At 53.9% G+C, this 19388-nt stretch overlaps 1 protein-coding gene across 8 annotated transcripts in view; it reads right to left on the reverse strand.

The window, feature by feature from the left end:
- Rph3a (rabphilin 3A) overlaps positions 1-19388 on the reverse strand; it is a 226224-nt gene that overhangs the window by 33301 nt on the left and 173535 nt on the right. For 5 of the 8 annotated variants that reach the window (XR_007109924.1, XR_007109929.1, XR_007109925.1 and 2 more), the window contains 2 exons: positions 15642-15653; positions 7993-8139 (listed from right to left, as the gene is read on the reverse strand). Coding sequence is in view for 1 of the 8 variants with exons in the window: in XM_047562442.1 (XP_047418398.1) it covers positions 7993-8139; positions 15642-15653 (159 nt within the window). In the remaining 7 variants the exon portion in view is untranslated. The remainder of the gene's footprint in view (positions 1-7992; positions 8140-15641; positions 15654-19388) is intronic. The other 3 variants (XR_007109927.1, XR_007109928.1, XR_007109926.1) reach the window with 1 other exon arrangement.

Raw genomic sequence — 19388 nt, forward strand, 5'->3', positions numbered from 1 at the left:
GGCTGTGGACGTCAGGCAAGCCACGCTTTGGATTCCGAGCGTCTGATCACCTGTCTCCAGGCGCTCGGGCCAGCCCCGCGAGCACGCACACACGCATGCGCGTCGCGCCTGCGTTCAGAACCCACGTGCGAGGACACGGACACGCCTTCTCACACACCTGCACGCAGCTTCCCTCTGCAAACCAGCAGCACCCGGGACCAGCGGGACCGACCGTCGCCTGCCTGTTCCTCTCCGGGAAAAGCCCAACCTGGCCTCTGAGAACTAGAGGCGGCGACTTTGGAGCCCTCCCGCGGGTGCTGCCCGAGGCTCCATGTGGAAGAGGAGCTGGGGAAGCAGGTGGCCTAGGAGCCCGCAGCCGCCCTGCTGGGCCTGTCCTGAGCCCGGGCGCCCGCGGCTGAGAGCGGGCTTCTACCGCCTGAGGACGAGCCCAGGGTGGCCTTTGAGCCCTGAGCACGCGCAGGAGGATTCAGGAAAATGTGGCAGCGGGTGTGTGGCTTCTCTCTGTGGCCCTGGCCCTGGCCCGTCCCTCGCCGTCAACTCCAGACCCAGGCCTCTGCCTCCTCGCCTCTCCTCCCTCCTCGCCAAGTGGGGGATGTCACCTCTGAGCTGATTAAACGTGGCATCCTCTGGGTCGGCGGCCGACCATCTGCTGTGGACAGGCAACGGCTGCTGAAGGAGGCCGGCCCCGGGCTCTGGCGCAGGGTCTTTCGGGAACCTGTCCTCAAATGACCGGGCTGCTCCCGGGTGGGCCCATGCGGCTGGCGAGCCGGGTGCGCCTGTCAGACTCGTTCAGGCTCATGGTTGTTCACGCCTGTCACCTGCCGGGGAGCCGAGATCCCAGTCTCTCCCCCGAGGGACTGGGGAGTGGGGTTCCTGCCTGGGCTCAGCACTTTGGGGAGGAGGGTCCACCTGGCTCATGGGGAGAGGGAGCCAAGAGAGAAAGACAGGAGGAGGGCTCATGGAGCTGAGGTAGTGCTGAGCAAGGTGCTGCGCCACCAGGAGTCCAATAACAGCAACAGCAACTGTGCCCGGGTGCTGTGCTAAGTACTCCACACACGTGTTCTCCTTAAGCCATCATCAAGCTGCGAGATCAGTTCCATTCTGTATTCCCACTTTACAGATGGAGAAATCAAGGCACCTGCCCAAGTGCACACAGCCCAGTAGTGGCAGAGAAGGGGCTGGCAGCTGGAAGCCCAGACTTTCTTTCACTCAGTGCTTATAGTTGGAACTCAGTCTAACGCTCTGCCTGCCTTCCTTGTGGTGAGAAATAGTGGCTCGAGAATCTAGTTCTGAGGGCTGCAGGGGACGAGGCTCACTGTGACCGGAAGGAACGACCTGTCCTACTGAAGGAAGACGTAGGTGAGGTCGAATCAGCCAGGCTGATGAATACCCGGGACAACCTGTGGATTATCGATTCTCTCCCGAAACTCTCTGCCAGGGACCTTGCCACTGGCCCTCTCCTAAGACAAGAGGAGAAAGTGAAAGACAGATTCAGGTTCGAAGTCTGGTTTGGCCACATAAAGACTGTGTGACCCTGGGCAAGGGGCTTTACCTTGCTGAGCTTCAGTTTTGGCAAAACAGAAACAAAAGTCTGTTTCTCAGTGAGGACATTACGAGGAACAAAGGAAAAAAAAAATGTTTGAAATTTGTCTGTACAGCACTTGGAGATAAATGTTGCTCTGTGAAAGACAGAAAAGGACTGTAACCCTAGGGCCAGCCCTCCCAGGTTCATAGTCTCACCCCCAGGACTTCTTAACTGTGTGACTCTGGGAAAGTTGCTTAACCTCTCTGTGCCTTGGTTTTCTCATCTGTAAAGTGGGGATGGTGATGGTATGGTGTTCCACATAAGGCACTGTGAGGATTTCATTACTACATGTACATGAAACTTGGAGCACCGTGCCATCATGGGATGCTATCCACGCCTGAGCGGCTGTGATTATTTCCCTAAGAATGGAGGAGGGTTGTGGGGAAATTCCCAGCGAATTTTTTCTCCTCTTCGTGAACCACCAGCAAAAGGTCAAGGGTGAAGGTTCTCAACAGGGGTGACTTTGCTGCCTCCGGGGGGGGGCAGTGTCTGGAGACACTCTTGGCTGTCACAACGGGACAGGTATTGTTACAGGCATCCAGTGGGCAGAGGCCAGCGATGCTGCTGAGCACCTTCCATGGCAGGGGACAGTGGTCCAGCAAGGAACTGTCTGTCCCAAATGTCAGGAGTACTGAGGCTGAAAAGCCCGGGGGCACGGGGACTTGGAGGCTGACTTCCTGTTTCACAATGAAGTCAGGGAGGCCTTGAAGGAACCGGGACCCAGGGGACATGGTCAGCTGGGTTTGCAGGCATCGCAGCAGGTGGCGGGCGCTATGTGTGCCTCCTTGACCGGAATCCAGAAAGCTCTCGTCTTCACCTGATGCAGATTCCGTAAAGCACCAAGGCTGGGTGGACCTTGGTCACACACTGCTGTAATCCCTGGGGACACCAAGGTCGCACTCAGTGGTTCTTTGCCATGGGGGGTTCCAAGTTCCCCCCAAACAGGATGAAATCCCTGCATGTGTCATCCAAAAAGCTCACATCCGCACATACATGAATAAGCCTGTGACCCTGGCGTGCCCCAAGCCTCGGATCTCATCCACGGACTGTCTCAAACCAGGCAGCGCTGGGCCGGGGTGTCCTCCTTTAGGACGAAGAGAGAGGGTTCAGCTCACTGTCTCCTTGTCAAACCCAGGAAGGTGCTGACGTAAGTGGGCGCGGCAAGTTTCAAGCATTACTGATTACTTGGCCCTCTGTCCACATTCTGGAAAAGTTCTGTGCCAGAAAATGGGGGAGGGGGAGCCCAGGCGGGGAGGCAGCAGGCGCGCGGCAGCTTCTGTCAATAACAGGTCTGTGTGTCTCCCCGACTTCCTCCTCCATCACCCTGTCTGGATGCCAAGGTTAATGACGAATCCTAATTACTTTTGGGGGCCCATCTGTTTAGGGAAGCTGACCTCGAATGGAAGCCACCCAGCTGCCAGTCCCCCTGTGGACAGGCAGGATATGTGAGTGAACGCCTCCGAGAGGCTCCGGACAGAGAGGAATAGCTTACGGACACAGGGGGACCTACTGAAGGACACGGAGCACCCCCAGATGGCGGGGGTGGGGTGCAAAAAGTTTTCCAGGAAAACGTTTGATTGCAGACTTAACACTTTCTAAAAGCCCTGTGGATAAGCCACGTCTGTCTTTCCCCTCACTAAGGGCCCTTTTGGATGCGGGAGAAGCCCTCAGAAGCCATGTTTGTGCACTCGGTACCTCTGGCCACAGCTGATTGGACGAGGGGCTGACAAAGAGATGAACTGGGCCAATCAGAGTTCCTGCCCTGGGAATTTGGAATTAGGACCAAGAAAAGCTATAAAACCTGGGGAGGTTCGGCCTGGCTATGTTTTCTAACATAATGGGATAGGAAGCAGACCTTTCATGGGGCAGGGATCCCCTGACAGATCTGAAGGCTTATATTTAATCTCCGTTTTTGCATCATGTGATACAGTCTTTGAAGATGCTCGCTGATAATGGCCTCCTTCCCTAGAAACACATGCCATTCTCTCCATAAGGATCTGGGGTCTGTTTCCCCCTCTACGATAGAATGTGGTAGAAAAGATGTCCTGCCGTCTATGGGACCCAGCAACTTCCACGGTTGCCCTCCTGGGATCCAGCTACTGAATAGAGACAAACAGGGACAGATCACATGGAGAGAGAGGTGGCCATGTGGCACAGGAGAGGGGACACAGGAGAGCACCAAGGCACAGACAGAGACCCAGTCCAGCCCAGGCACCAGCTGCAAGCAGGAAGGGAGCAACCCCAGCCAATACCTCACACGGCAGAAACCCTGCTGGGCAGAGCTGGGCCTGATTCTTACCCAGGGAATCAGGAAGTACAACCTGATTGTCAATTGTGGTGGTTGCTTTAAGTTTGTTTGGGGTGGTTTGTTACATTGTAATAGATAACTGAGGCACTGCGTCTGGATTTGGTTTTCTAATTCTCGAAAGCAATGTGACCCTCAAATCTCCAGAAAGTTGGTTACGACCAGGTATGCAGAATAAGCCCCACCATCCTGCTTAGCACTTGAGTGAGGAACCTGGGGCAAACGAAGCCATCTAATGAGCTGCTTTTCTGGACATCATTTCCCCCTCCTCGGACGCCAACGAGAGCGGGGCTGGTTGAGGGAGGAGGGGTGAGTGACAGCCTGGACTCTGCCTGGGCAGAAGCCAAGGGGCTCCGGGGGACAAGCAGCCCTGGTCTGATGTGAGCCTGGGGTTCCCAGGCTTCCCAGAGTGGCTAACGCTAGCGAAACCACCCCCGGGAGCTGCGAGGCCTGAAGACCCTTCTCCCTGGGGTTCTCCAGATCCAGCTCTAGCAGCTCTGGCAGTGACAGACCGATTGATATAAGTGACAAAGAATCACTGAACTGGCCCAGAAGAGAGTCCCACCTCCAGCTCCCAAAATGTCCCCTCCCAACCTGGGCTCCTAAAATTTTGGGTCATGTAGAGTCCAGGAATAGGGAGAGAGACCTTGAGGAAAGACACCTCATCGTTAGGAGCATCATTCCAAGAAACGACCAGACAGGGATGGGTACCTTGCCTCTCTGTGACCTTGGAGAAATGACCTAAGCAACTTACGCCTCAGTTTCCTCACCCGCAAAATGAGAGGATCATAGCACTTACTTGAAAGAGTTAGGAGGGGCAGTTAATGAGTTCATCCAAGTGAGGTTTCACAGTGAGCCCTTGGCACGTAATATGTGCTCAATAAGCCGCCCCTGTTATGATGAGTAATTATTATGTTTATTAATAATGATCCTATTCTTCTCTTAGATGGCTTCATCTCAGGTAACAGAGAAAATCCAGCCATGCAGAGCTGGTGTCTGGCCCCAGAACAGGGCACGGACATGCACATCTGCAATTTTCCCAGTTAGAGCTCATTGGCTTTGAGAGCACAGCCAACGACACGGGGTGGGTCCTCCACCAGGAACCCCCACTGTGATTCTGAGCAGGAAGGATCCTGAGAGTCACACTGACTCATCTGGTAAGGGGGAAATTGAGGGCCTGAGGTTCTACAATGGGAAACCCAGACGACACCCTTTCTCCACCTTGCTCCAGGTCTGATGTTTCACTTCACTTTTATCCAACTCCACTCTGATCCCCTCCCAGGGAAGCGTGGGTGGAACAGGAAGGAGGGCAGGTTGGAGCTTAGAAGACACAAATAGCACTGGGTTTGCCTCTGGCAACGCTACCAGCCGGGGCTGCAGCTGGAAGGTGCACAGAGACAGCCGCAGCTAGAATCTTCCGAGACCTTCCTCCCCACCCTGGGAAGCCAGGCAGAAAACACACGCTTTGCAAAGGTACATTCTGTCAGCAAGGATTTGACCGAGCTTGCCTGGAAGCCTCTCAAATCTCCTTCAGGGGAAGCCAGGGGCTGCCAGAATCCTGGGGCTTTCCAAACTGGAGACTTGGGGCACAATTGTAAACTGAGGTGTCACTTAGTGTCAAAACTGAGCCTCCTCACTCTCTAATTTGCTGTTAGGTAGTTGCCCTTATTCATTGAGCATGTGACCACGGCAAACACCTGTGACAATCCTTTGCAGGCTAATTCATGACACACCAGGAAGTACTTACTAACGTTCTCCCCACTTGGCAGGTGAGCAAACCGAGGCATAACTTGGCTTACCTAGGATCATGTGCAGAGTAAGTGACAGCTACGGTTTAAACCCAGGTCCCTCTGACTTTGGGTCCTCAGTCATTAACCACTGTGCTCTGCTGCCAGTTGGTGGGAGAACATGCCAGGTCATGGAAACCAGGGCAGGCCCCACGACCTGCTGTAAAATGTTCAAGCTGGCCGGGCGCAGTGGCGCACGCCCGGAATCCCAGCAGCTCAGGAGTTCAAAGCCAGCCTCAGCAAGAGCGAGGCACTAAGCGACTCAGAGAGACCCTGTCTCTAAATAAAATACAAAATAGAGCTGGGGATGTGGCTCAGTGATCGAGTGCCCCCAAGTTCAATCCCCCAGTTACCCACCCCCACCCCAAAATGTTGAAGCTGGAATCTGCTCAGTCCACAGGGATTCTCCCAACCTGACCTCCTGAAGTAGCTCCTCCTATTTATGTGACCTGATCTCCCACCCCCTAACTGATTGGATGAGGGGTCGCACCTAACCTATGCCAGCCAATCAGAAAACTGTCCTTGGGAATCTGGATCCTGGACAAGATTCTTAAACTCCTGAGGTCAGGGGAATGCAGAAAGAAACTGGCAGCATGATTAGCCAAGTTCATCGTTCACTCAAAAAATACATTGCTAGGCACCTACTATGTGCCAGGCTCTATCCGCAATGACTGTAACAGCCCCAAATCCCTACTACGGGAACTCTTCTAGTAGATCCATTCAGATTGACATATAACGATCAAACTAGATCTACGGAGTGCAAAATCTGTTAGCTGGTAGGAAGCACGAGGCAGGAGGAAGAGCGTGAGGAACGCCAGCTTCCGGAATCTAGTCTTGACCGTCATGCCTCAGGGCTGAGGCCTGTTGCTGTATGAGGTGTCAGTACCTCACACGCACTCGTGCACACACGCACGCACGCACGCACACTACATGCACACACACGCATACAAACATGCACACATGCACATGCACTCTCACACACGCACACACACGCATGCACACACACGCACACCTGTGTCCTAGAGAACGCCTCACTCCTAAAGTACCTTTTTTCAAAAGTCACGTAAGAATCCAACCCTGGATTCCCTGCTGAGCTGCCCAGCCTCTCAGTGGAGGAAGCCGAGGCCCACCCTGCGCCCAAGCGGGAGTCTGTCCTTGGTCAACAGCGCCTCGGTCTCCCCAGCCAGCCCCACATGAAAGTATCTGCAGAAACTCAAATCAAGTCGCCCCCTTCTGCGTCTCGGGAACATCGTCTCCCCTCCCAGGACCTCGCGGCTGCGTGGGCCCGAGGGCGTCGGCAGGACGGGCAGCTGCGGGCAGGAGGGCCGGGGAGGGCCGGGGGTGGGGTCCGCATTGCAGCTGCCCTTCCCACTTGAGGTCCAGGTCTGGGGGCGCTCTGCCGGCCCCCGCCTCTGTGCACCCAGCGTCCGCCCACTTCCAGGGGTCCCCGCCACTCTCCCTTCTCTCTAGGTCACCCCCGCCCTGGATGGCCCACACGTCCCCCGTCCCCTTCTCCAGCCCACCCACACGCGCCCGCCTCTCCGGTGCGGTCCTGGCTCCTGGATTCGTCACTCCCTTCCACGCACACCCTCGTCTGGCCTCTGCCATGCGCACCGGCAGGTCCCACGGCCCCGCTCCCACTCGCTGAGCACCGGGCAGAGGAGACCTGGACCGGGACTGGTCCCCCCAGGGATTCGAAGGCGGGGTTCCCTCCCTGCTCTGCCAGTGGGCGCCCAGCGGGCAGACGCCACAGGCCCAGGACCCACAGCAGCCGGCTGGACACCTGCGAGGGCCTCCGGGTCTCCCCGAGTCCGGCCCTCCCACCCGCAGCGTGAGCGGCTCGGGTTCTTGCCGGGACTTCTTTCAGGTTCAAGTCCTCCGCACTGGCCGCTCTGAACGCCAAGCACACTCGGCTACCACCCTCGAGCACGGAAGAAGTGTTTTCTCCCCTCCAGCTGCACCCACCCTGCACTCTCTAGCCGCCCGCCACACCCGCTTCCCAGCCTCTGGGGACCACTCTTGTCCCTGCTGGGTCCCAGGCGTCTTTAGCGCCTGCCTGGAACCTGCTGTCTGCTGGCTCTTTCTCCCTCCCTCTCTGTCCATCCTGGGTTCTGGGGTCTCCAGCCCCCTCTCCCTCTCTCCTTTTTTCTCTTCTTCTGGCTTCTCCCCGCCTCACGCAGCCAGGGTTCCGGTTCTGTCTGGGTGGGTCGTACCTGCCAGTCACACATCAGAGCCCAGAGGCAGCCAGACCCGCCCCAGACCCACCCAGGCACGCGGCGCCGCCTTAGCGCTCTGGGAGGGGACTGCGGCCTCACCCGATTCGCTCCTGCTCCATCTCTTCCATCTTCTCTGCCCGAGCGATCACCCTGTTGATGATCTCCTTCTCCTCGTCCGTCAGCTCTTCCTGCTTCCTCTGTCTGTCGGGCTGACCGCTGGGGTGGACATTCCAGCCTGCCTGGAGCCTGAAAGGCAATTTGAGAAGGTGTGAGGCTGGGCGGAAACCCCAGCAGGCAGCGTAGGAGCGGTCAGGCCCCTGGACCTGCTGGGAAACCCACTGAGCAAGACAGCTATGCCCCCGGCTGTCCAGGCCTCAGTTGTGCGTCTGTGCCGTGGGACTCACGCTTCCCTCACAGGGTTCCAATGGGGTTGTTCCTTGTTTTTGTTCGTTTGTTTATTTGGTACCAGGGATTGAACCACTGAAGCATGTCCCCAGTCCTTTTTTTATATTTTATTTAGAGACAGGGTCTTACTAAGTTGCATAGGGCCTCGCTAAGTTACTGAGGCTGACTTTGAACTCTCGATCCTCCCGAGGGGCTGGGATGACAGGCAGGTGCCACCGGATGGGTTTGTTTCCACTGAGCACACACATGTAGACACTCTGCAGGAACATTTGCTGGAGGCTCACGGAAACCTGGAAGGTAATGAAGTTCTCAAGAAGATTCCCGAGCAGACTTCCACAGCGGGAGGAGAGACAGTCCTGCCAGGCGGTCACAGCGCTGGGTCCTAGGATGACCCCAGTGCCTCTGGATCTCGCATAACCTCCAGGTTTCCAGCCCCAAAGTCTCCAGCAATATTTGGATTCCACCCTGTGCTCCTCTCAGTTTTAAAGGAGTGGACACTGCCATGGTGCCCACGGGGTGCTCACACCACCTCATGAGTCCTTGCACCACCCCTACAAGGCAGGGACTGTCCTTGTTCTTATTTCCTGATGGTGAGACTGTGGCTAGAGAAAGCAGGTGGTCTGGAGGGTCAGAGGCTGCCGGGAGCAGTTAATGCCGTGGTCTGTGGCAAAATCGTGTCCTCTCCCCTCACACAGTGGGGCCCACGCAGGGTGCTGAGCTGCAGCATCGGGGTGGAATGCGGGGTCGAAGGCCACTAGGAAGTCTCTTCCCCATTAGGGAAAGCGTCCGTGCCTCCCAGACCCCAGGAGCCGGCACCCGCCGGGCACCAGTGTCCATTGCTTTCCCTGCCCTGATGGTGCGTCCGTGTGAAATCGCCCTTTGTCAGGCAAAGTTGGAAATTAAAATCCCGTCTTCCTCTTCCCCCCTTCCGACTTTCTCCCCCTCAGCTGGTTTGTTCCCAAGAGCAGAGAAGGCAGAGTGTGAAGGGAAAGGGAAGCAGGTGTCTTTGGGGCCCGTCTTGTGTGAGAGAGAAAGAGGCGGTGGCCTGGGAATGTTCTGGTAGGGGCGCAGGTGTGGCCTTGGAGCAGGTGCCTCTGGGGGCACAAATGCAGCCCCCTCAAGCTCCCCGACGGTGTCTCATTGACTCAGAACAAAGCCCAGGACTAGCAGGCGAGCCAGCCGGGCTGAGGGTGCAGATGGCAGGACTCCAGGCCTTGCCAATGGCCCTGTCCATGCGTGTGAGTGTGACCTGGATACAGATGAAGCCCAGGCTTCTGGCCCATTCTGTGAAGTCCTGCCCATTCTGCCCTGTCCCTGCCTCTGTCCCCACGGCTGCCTCTTCCCCTGCAGCCGCCCCACCTCTGCTCCGGATTGAATCCCAACCTTGTTTTTGCCTCAGGGTCTCAGAGCCTCAAGGTCTCAGCCCTGGCTCCTGCCAGGTCCTGCTGTCCCAGGTCCTCGATGTCCGGCCCCTCCTCCGGCCCCTTCTCCAGCTCCCGCAGCCTGACCTGCTTTCTCCGTGGCACCTTCTGTAGCTCAGGTTATCTTTCGAATTTTCTCTGGTGGCCTGTTTCTGCCACCTGCCAAACCACGATGTGGATCAGGCGCCCGCGGGGACCTCGTCTGGCTGGGAATCGCTGTTGTGTCTGGAGCGTTCAGATCGATGGCTGAGAGCGAGCCCACAGGAAGAGCTTGTGAGGAAGACCCAGTCCCCGCGCTGAGGGACGGTTAGTGTCCACGTATGCACGTGACTCAGGGAGCCCGGGCAACAGAGGGTCCTTGTCCAGGATCACCGGGGCTCACTGGGATCCTGGTGGCACCGAGAGATGGGGACCTTTGATTGCATGGCTTCTCTGAGCCACAGAGACGAGCCTCTCGTGACCTCCTAGGAGCCTTGGGACTAGAAAAATTGGAAAAGAAAGTTTTGTCTTGATCCTGAAGAGGTCCTCTAAGTGATAAGCTTCAGGCTCACGAGCTTTGACTTGGAGGTCTGCTGGGGTCCCCAAGAGTGAGGAGCTGAGGAGGACATGGGGGACGGTCTCTACGAAGCCCCAGGAGTGGGCAGCACACCAAGGATGACGAGAGGCCCCGAGGATCCCCACCCCCTGGAATCCGCACCCCACCGAGCATGACCCTCCCATATGGAATCTGGGCTGGTCCTGCCTGACCCACTAAACACAGCAGAAGTGACCCTGGGTGGTCACAAAGTACATGGAGGCATCTACTTGATTTCTGGGGTCACTTTCCCTGTGGGAAGCCAGCGGCCACGGCAGTGATCAGTGTTGGGTAACGGGAAAACCAGCCCCTGGCAGTGCGTATTCATCTTCTATCGCTGCACAATGGATTCTCCCAAACCCAGGGGCTTAAGACACCTGTCGTTATGGTCTCCCAGTCTCCCAGGGTCCCGAGAGCGTGGCTTCACCGGGTCCCCTGCTGGGTCTTCCCGAGGCAGCAGTCGAGATGAGGGTTTGGCTGTGTTCTCATCTGCAGGCCCGACAGGGGAAGAACCAGCTTCCATGCAAACCTGGGCCCTTGGTAGAGTTCATTTCCTGCACGTGAGGGCCCCAGGTGGTTGGCAGGTCTCCCTGGATCTTAGTCTCTTACAATCCCTAATCGTGGGGGCTTCTGGCTTCTCCAGAAGAGGGGTCACTTCCTTCACGCAATCCACAAGGAGACTCCAGCTCCTGACAGCTGGGCAGAGTCTGAGCCATGCCCGTCCTTCGGCTGCATTCTGTGGGTTGGAAGCAAGTCCCAGGTCCTGCCACCTCGAGGGAAGGGACTGCGGAACCAGGAGCTGGGACCATTGGGGATCATCGTAGTCTGTCTGCACAGCCTCCCAGGCGGGGTCCTCCGTCCTCGCTCAAGTGCTCCCTGTGGGGGCCTCGCTCCTTTGGAAACCTCTCCCGCACGTGTGTGGAGGCCCTGGGCCTGGCGATTCTGCAGGTGTTCTGGGAGGGGCCTCGAGACGCCCCGACGCAGTGCGTCCCTGCGTAATGGAGACCGGCCGCCCTCCCTGGGAGCTTGGTTAGAACCTAGTCCAGCCCCAGCCCAGCCTCGGGCCGTCCATGGAGATGGCCTGTTCCTCCTCCTCTCATCCGCACTTCTCTCCCTCCATTGCTCTTATGCCCAGAGCAGCAGGTAATCCAAACTCAGCCCAGGGGAGAGCGCGGACCAGGGACCCAGCGCACATCCTCTGAGGACAGGTTCCTGCCGCTAGCCATCTGGTCATGGGTACAGCCGGCCACAGGTCAGACCTGAAGCCAGTGCCCCGCCCCACCCCCCTCTGCACTCCCCACAGCCTGGGGTTCCAGCGCTCGGGAGGTGGAAGCCCCTGACCCCACAGCTCCGCGGACACAGCAGGGAGGCCCCTCCCTGCGCTGGGCCTCCACCCCAGACGGCCCTTGCAGAAGGTCTGCTGGGGGCGGCAGCGCTCCAAGCCCTGCCCCCATCTTCCGCTCCAGAACAGGCAGCTGACCAACAGCTCGTCCAGTATTTGGAAAGCCCCAACTGGCCTCCGTGGAGCCCGCAAGCCTCCTGTGGATTTTTGTGTTCTAATTCCAGAAGCCAACAGGGAAATGAGATCGGCTTTCCAAACCGAAGCCTTTGCACTCAGGGAACAGAAGGGGACTGTCTGGGGCCCCTGGGCTGGGCAGCGATGTGGGCACGGGAGCCTCAAGAGTCTGCCCTTGCGGCAAGGCAGTGGTTCCCCTGTCCAGGGTCTCAGGAGGCCAGCTCTGAGTCCTGAAGCCCAGAGACCCGTGTTAGGACCTTGTTAAAATATCAGGGCCAGAAGCCAAGCACTTCTTTCCTTGGACAGGTTGTTCAGAGGATTGTACCAATACAGGACCTTCCCAGGGGGCCTACTGTGTGCCACCCCAGCCTCCTTGACTGGGCTCGTCTGTCACTCTCTGGTGGTGTGTGCGGGGGTCTGTGAAGAGGGACTCAGGGCTATTGGCAGGATTCCGCATGAAGATGCACACAAAGTCCTTAGCTCCCGGCAAGCTCCCGGAGAGCGGCGACACCCGATTTTTCACTAAGAGATGAACTCAAATCAATGAACTGAAGACCTACTGCGTGCAGGTCTTTGGGGTCTGGCAGCCTGGCTCTGCCTCTGCCTGACGTCAGCACGAGTTCTGTGGCATCCCTGAGCCTGAGATTGTCATCTGCCACAGGACACTAGTGACCTCGCAGGACTCCTGTGAGGGTGAGCTAGACCACGTGGACCAAGCGCTCACCGGCAGACCCTGGAATCAGGTGAAGGTTCCAGAAAGGTTGGTTGTGCCTCTTCCTCCTCCTCCTCCTTATTCTCCTTCAACATTTTGGCATAAGTATGTCTGAAACCCTTGTCATAATGACAGTTCAGTGGAAAATCACCTCCAGTGCTGCTGGTGTAGTGGACACTGAATCTGAATAGATGACTAGACTGCTCTGATGGTGAGCAACGGGGGACGATGGGCCGCCGGCCTGGGCGGGAGGGGCACAAACAGGATAAGCAGAACGTGCAGCCAGGTCGTGAGCTAGCGCTTGCTGTTTTAAAACCAGGAATCTCTTTGGACATCACGGCTACTGCTTCTGCCTTGGCAGTAGAAGTATCCAGATCCAATTCCCCACGCAGCTGCCCCAACGTGAATGCTGGAGAGAGACGGGGGGTGGTGGGATTTCCAGGGAGCCTAGCCTGACGTTAAGTGGCAGAAATTTATATCAGTAGAGGAATCTCATTTCAGTGACTTTATTTTTCACTTATTTCACTTTATTGTGTGTGTGTGTGTGTGTGTGTGTGTGTGTGAAAAGTTGGGGGGGAATCCAGGAGCCCATCAATAGGGGCTTTTGAATAAATAGTGGTTTTAAATTGTGTGTTGCTTGTTATGCAGCAAGAGCTAACTGATACAGCATTCACTTTGGACAAAAAGAAGAAAACACAGAAAAGCAAAAAGAATGTGAAGATGTTCAGACTCCCTACACTTATTTTATAGATTTGTGTTACTTTGAATTACAGTTGTGTGGAGTTCACCTTTCTATTTTTAATGTTCTCAGTCACTAAGAATTTATCCACCTCCACTCTTATCTTTCTTAAACATTTAGCCTTTGAATAAAATATTATTCTAGGAAAAAAGTTTACCGCTAACAAAAGTCTGAAATGACTGCAGCTGACCTGCTTCCTGTGCGTCTGACACTCAGGAGACGGGAGGGAGTGGCTGAAGAACAGGAGCAGAGAGTGGCCTGGAGCCAGAGCAGCCAGCCCTCCAGACGGGCTTCCCTGCTACCCGGAGCCCCTGCCTGCCGCCCACCAAAGCCAGCTCCAGGTGGAGGCCCCTCAGAAACCACGGAGGACAGCCTCCGTCTCCCTCCTGCCTCCACCTTGATTCTTCATTTCCTTTGCCCAATAGGCATGTCATAAATACCCGCCAGATGTCTCTACTAATGAATCACAAGTCCCCAAAGGAGCAGGATGATGGAGGCTCGGCCGAGGCATGGGGGCTCGGAAGCTTCCCGCAGCGTGACGTGCAGAAAATGGATGCTGCTTCCTTCCTTTCTTCTCCTCTCCCCTCCGTTCCCCCAGGATGCTGGCGCGGGCAGGTGTCCCCGGGAAGTCTCTTTAGAGCTCAGTGGAAGAGATTTTAATGAACCCTGAAGGAAAGCAGGGGAGGGAGAAGCAGGCACGGGCCCAGCTGCTGGGCCCTTGGGATGAAACTGACCCCAGAGATGCTCTGGTCCCCTCTGCCCTCAGAATGCCAAAGGTCCCTGGGGCTCCAGCCGGGTGGAATTCCAGCTGGCTCTTCCCAGATCCCGGGCTCTCTCTTCCACTTGGACTTCACAGTTCGCACTACGGACCTTGGACTCCTCTGCTCCTCCCCCACGGGGCTCCCCCTTCACCAGGTCTCGGCTCACACATCACTTCTTCCAGAAAGTTCTCCCACTGTGATCCCAAGTCTGGGCTAGGTGACACTCCCATATTCCCACAAGTGTGGCTCCTTACATGCTGGGGTGTTATTTGTTGGTGACTGGCTGTTTATTTGTTTGTAGACCCCACTCGATACCATTCATACTTTGCCCGTGTCTGTCTGTATCTCTGGTGCTTGGCAAAGTGGTTGGCATGTAGTAGTTGTTTGATAAATATTCTGGGAGTAAGGAAGGAGGAAGGGAGGGAGGAAGGGAGGGAGGGAAGGACTTGTGGGTGAAGGAGGCTGGGGCGGGGGGGGGGAGGATGCACATATACTACACCTTCCATCCTCAGCATTCAGGAAGCTTCTAAGAGCTTTGTGGCTCTTATAATCCAACAATGCCTCAGTATCTTTCCCTGACATGTCTAAATAGTGCATTATAATTTCCTGCCAAGCAAGTCTCCCCTGGCCAGCATCCCACCCACCAGCAATAGAGATTGCAGGGCATTGCAACAGGGTCGTCCTGTTCAAAGCTCCCGTCTGACTGGTGGGAAACAGGCCCAGAGCTGGGGACCTTCCCGGTCACCTGGTGAAGTGCTGCCTGTGTTAGGTGAACCTTCGGAGGTTCCCAGGACGTGGTCATTGGGGTTGTAAAGGCTGAACATGCTACAGGCCCAGCAAGGCAAGGCTGGGACTCGCCCCCCGGTGCTTTACAGTTTACAAAGCCCTCCTGTGCTTGACATTTCATCTCACCACCACCCCTGAGGGAGGAGAGACCGACAGGATAGCCAGGGCTGGAGGAGGTGGGGGCAGTGAGTCCCCGGTCCCATCACGGCAGGGAAGCAGCGACTCTCCGTGGTGTCTGAACGTGTGCACGGAGAGGAGACCCGGCTGTGGGCCGTTCAGCCGCTGGACCCAGCGTCCGATCTGTCTTGTATCTTTAGGAAATGCATCCAATTAAAAGCTCCAAAGTTACGCACAAAGAGAGGGCCACAGCGTGTCACTGGGAAATCAGGAGGATCTCAGAGGAGGTGCCAGGGACCCAAGACGCAGCACGGAACATACCAGAAACCATTCTGTCGACTGAGGCTATTAACAACAGTTATTGGAACCAACACGTTCCTCAGCTAAGGTCAGTGTCCCCAGAAAATGCTGCAGAGACAGGGGCAGAGACCCTTCGAACAACTTGCTGCATCCCACAAATTGCTCACGAGAATTCACTGAGGGCTCGCCTGAGAACACCTTCTACACTTTTGTCAAGTGGGGTTTTTTTTAAATTTCATAATTTTTTTTTTTTTGAGATGGGCTTGTTACTTTTTTCATGGAACTTGACTTTTTTAAGGGATGTCAATTTTTCTAGTTCCCTCTTCAAACCACTCTCTTTAGGAGTAAGTCATTTTGATCAGAAATAGAGATGGAATTCAGTTTGCAGAAAAAACAAAAATGTCATAAGATACTCACTGTTCTTTATCACTGAAGGAAGGCAGAGCAGAGAGAGAAAGGAAAAAAAGGAATAAAGTTAGGTAGGAAATCTTAGAGCAATTCCCAACACTGTCTGGATGCAACAACCACACAGTTCCAATGATGATGACCTACTTCCTTTGTTTTGTGATCACCATCTTATTTCAGCACATCTAAAGCGGGGCTGCTTCTCTGTAGGGCTATAAGATCGACATCTGTGATGAAATTGACCCATCAATTCAGCTTTTTCATGAACTGAAACAATCAGTTATATGTCTGAAGATTTGAGAAATCACTCAGTGATGAAACAATCAGTTATATGTCTGAAGATTTGAGAAATCACTCAGTGACAATATGATCACTCTTGGCTTGACTTTTATTATCTCAAACACTGCGGGGGTTAGGACCCCATTAGGTAGAGCCAGGAGCCTTGAACAGCAGAGTCACAGTGCCCCTGGTTGAGAGAAGCACATGCTTCCGTTCCACAAAGGAAAGCTTGTCCATCTCCTGGACAAGCAACCCAGGCAGCTGGTACCCTCTGTGGACCTTGGGTGTCTCCTCCCCACAACATGACAGCTAGAAAGCCCAACTCTTAGAGACCCTCTCCCCACACACTCCCGGCACAGGGACTACAGCCTCCCTCCGATCAAGCCAGGAACAGGTGCATTTGCTTCTTTCAAACCCCACGTGGCTGGTTTCAGACACAATCAAGTTCGAGGATGCTGGAAGAGGAAGACATTTGAAAATCACAAAAGCAATCAGCGTCTTTGGCCAGCCTGTGCTTCAGGAAGACTCGATGCCTTCATTTACTGGATAAAGACAAGGGAATTGGCTGCATTAGCTCAGCACCGCTGCAGCCGACCAGATAGCATGTGTGACAACTGGAATCCACCCATTAGCATTCATTGAAAAATAATTTTAATATCTGGAGGAGACACAGAAGCAATCAAGGCAGCTGGGTGCATTCAGAATGCCAAGATGCTCCTCCGGAGCCCAGGAGCGCTTCCATGAAACGGCGTCCAGACCGTTTGAATAATTCTAATTTAATTGTAAGGCAAATTATTTGGCTTCATATCAACTAAAGTAAACTCTGATGGATGGGATTTTAATTAACTGACATTTCTTAAATAAAATAAATACTTTAACCCATCCACCCTCCAGGCAACCATTTATCTTACAAAGACACACTTGTTAGCGGATGGAATATTTTCTGCTAAGTAAGTTGGCTTCCAGAAGACATTGTGGGAGGGAGGGCTTTGGAAACTAGAAGTTTCCTATTGATAAAGAAACCAGCACAGTTCAGAAGCATCTTCAAAATGGTAAAACTCTTAGATCTGGAGAAGGTTTGAGGCGGAGGTAGAAGACAGAGGACTCTTGCTCTGGAGTATCAGGGTGGACAGAAAAATCCTTCCCCAACATAGAGTTAGGTGCTAGACGAATTGAAGCAAACTTGTTAAAATGAAGTTCTGGAATTGCTAGAAAGTAAGGGACTTTTCTAAGATCTCACTGCTTTTCAAAACAAACTAAATAGACTTTGTAAAACACAAAATTGTTTTCCTCTTCCAAAGACTCTAATGAAAAAGAAAATGTAACTCATAGCCTGGGAGAAAGTATTTGCAAGTCGTTTTTCCAACAGAGGATTTTTACAAAAAAAAAAAAAAAAAAAAAAAAAAAATTTAAAAGTGCAGAACTTAACAAGAAAGCAAATGACCTGATTTTTTTAACTGGACAAAAGAGCTAAATGGATACTTCAACAAAGAGTTTGGATAAATGACAGTATTACCTATGACTTCGGCATCATTAATCATTAGGGAAATGCAAATCAGAAACCATGACAAGATACCACAGTGCACTCATTGAAAGGGTTCAAATTGGAAAGGCTGGTCACACTCAGTGCTGGTGAGGTGGTAGGAGCTCCCATACGCCCCCTGGTGGGAGTTTTAAAAAGCGGTACAACCAATTTAGAAAACTGGCAATTTCTTAAAAAGCTAGATCTAGACCTCCCGAAAGGCCGAGACAGACCACTCCTAGATAATTTCTCAGGAGAAATGAAAGCACTTCTGACACAAAGTTTCCTTTGTGCTAGCCCAAGCCTGGGAACAGTGCTAATGTCCATTTATGGATGGATGTGGCACATTCACATCGTGGAATACTATTCTGCAAGAAAAAGGAACAGGCTCCTGATACGTAAAGCAATACAGCTGGATCCAAAATAATTACTCTGGCAGAAGCGAGTGACTCGCTCCCCCCCCCTCTCCAAAAGTATGTATGGTATGATTCCATTTATATAAAATTCTAGGAAATGAAAATTGATTTAAGTTAAAGGACAAGCACTCGTGACTACCTGGGGGTGGGTGAGTGGGCAGGGGAGCCAAAAGGAGGGGCTGGCAGTGGCAGGGGATGTTTGGGGACTGATGGATATGTGTATTGTCTTGATCGTTCATTATCTTGGATTTACGGGTACACGCATTTGCTTAAAAATCATCAAGTTGTACTTTAAATTATTTAAAAGGTGTACTCTCGAAGGTACATTAGTTACACCTTCATCAGGCAACTGAAGACAGAAAGAAGAAGAAAACCCGGAAGCTGAACCCCATGCGAACAGCAGCACTAGGATCTGGAGGGCGCCCCCCAACCTCCCAACGAGGCGGGGGAGCTGGATCCGAGACCCCACGCCCAGCCAGGACCCGCAGTGGGTGCAAAGGTGGTCCCGGAGCGATAATGCCTCTGATTCCTGGCAGACGTGAATGTCATTCTCCCCGAAGAAAAATGTCCCCTGGGTAGGGACTCTCACAGATGGCGCTCGAGATAACCCACATAAAGAGGCAAGTCATCATGAATGAAAATCAGCAGGGACCGTGAACAGCAGACTCGGAGTGCCACAGACTTTGGGCCGTGGTACCTTGGTGAGTGTTTAGTGACATTTTTCTCAGGCCAGAGCCCCACTGTGACTGATTTCGAGTGCCAAGAGGAGGTCATAGCGGGGTTGGGAAGAAATGCAGGCATTAACCAGCATGACTAACAGAGAAGAGCAGCTCGTAGTAAAAGATAAATAAATAAGTAAGTGATGGATTCTGAGTGTTTGTCACCTGTGTGTCAAATATGATTTAACTGTAAATTTATAGAGCTTAATTTTTCCTGATGGCCGTAGTTAATAAGAGGCCTGTAGAGATCCTGAAAACTTCACACGGACTCCGCGGCACCCCTGCGGTTCCGGTCAGTGCACCACTGGGTCCGGTGGAGTTATTGTGGGTATGGAACGTGAAGTCACTACCTGTTCAAAGGAAGTGAATGTGGGTTAAAAACTGAGAAAGGGGCAGGAAACTAAAAATATATATATATATATCAAGAACACACTGAAAGGAATGAGAAAGAAATTTTAGAAGTAACATAGCTGGCTGTTAAATTCTAGAAGTGGAATGGGGTGGATTCGGGGAGGGCTGGTGGCCTTGGAGATGACGGATGGCCAGGATAACACCGTGAAGAAAGAAAGCCCTCAGTACCTCCAGCCCAAACCCATATGACCTCAGAGAGCAATGGACCGGGCCTCCGTGCTGGAAGCCCTGGCCACGCTGCTCAGAAGCAGCCAGAAAGAAGAGCGAAGGATGGAAGCCCGGAACACACGCGCTCATTGCGACGGAATCGCCCTTTCCAACAGCCTGTTCCCTTTTCCATGTTCTTCCCAACCTCTGATTACTTCCAGGAGAAACGCTCAGTTTGTTGCTGATCAGTCTTTGACATCTGTCT

The sequence above is a fragment of the Sciurus carolinensis genome, chromosome 8, assembly GCF_902686445.1.
Source record: "Sciurus carolinensis chromosome 8, mSciCar1.2, whole genome shotgun sequence".
In the NCBI taxonomy this organism is placed as follows: Eukaryota; Metazoa; Chordata; class Mammalia; order Rodentia; family Sciuridae; genus Sciurus; species Sciurus carolinensis.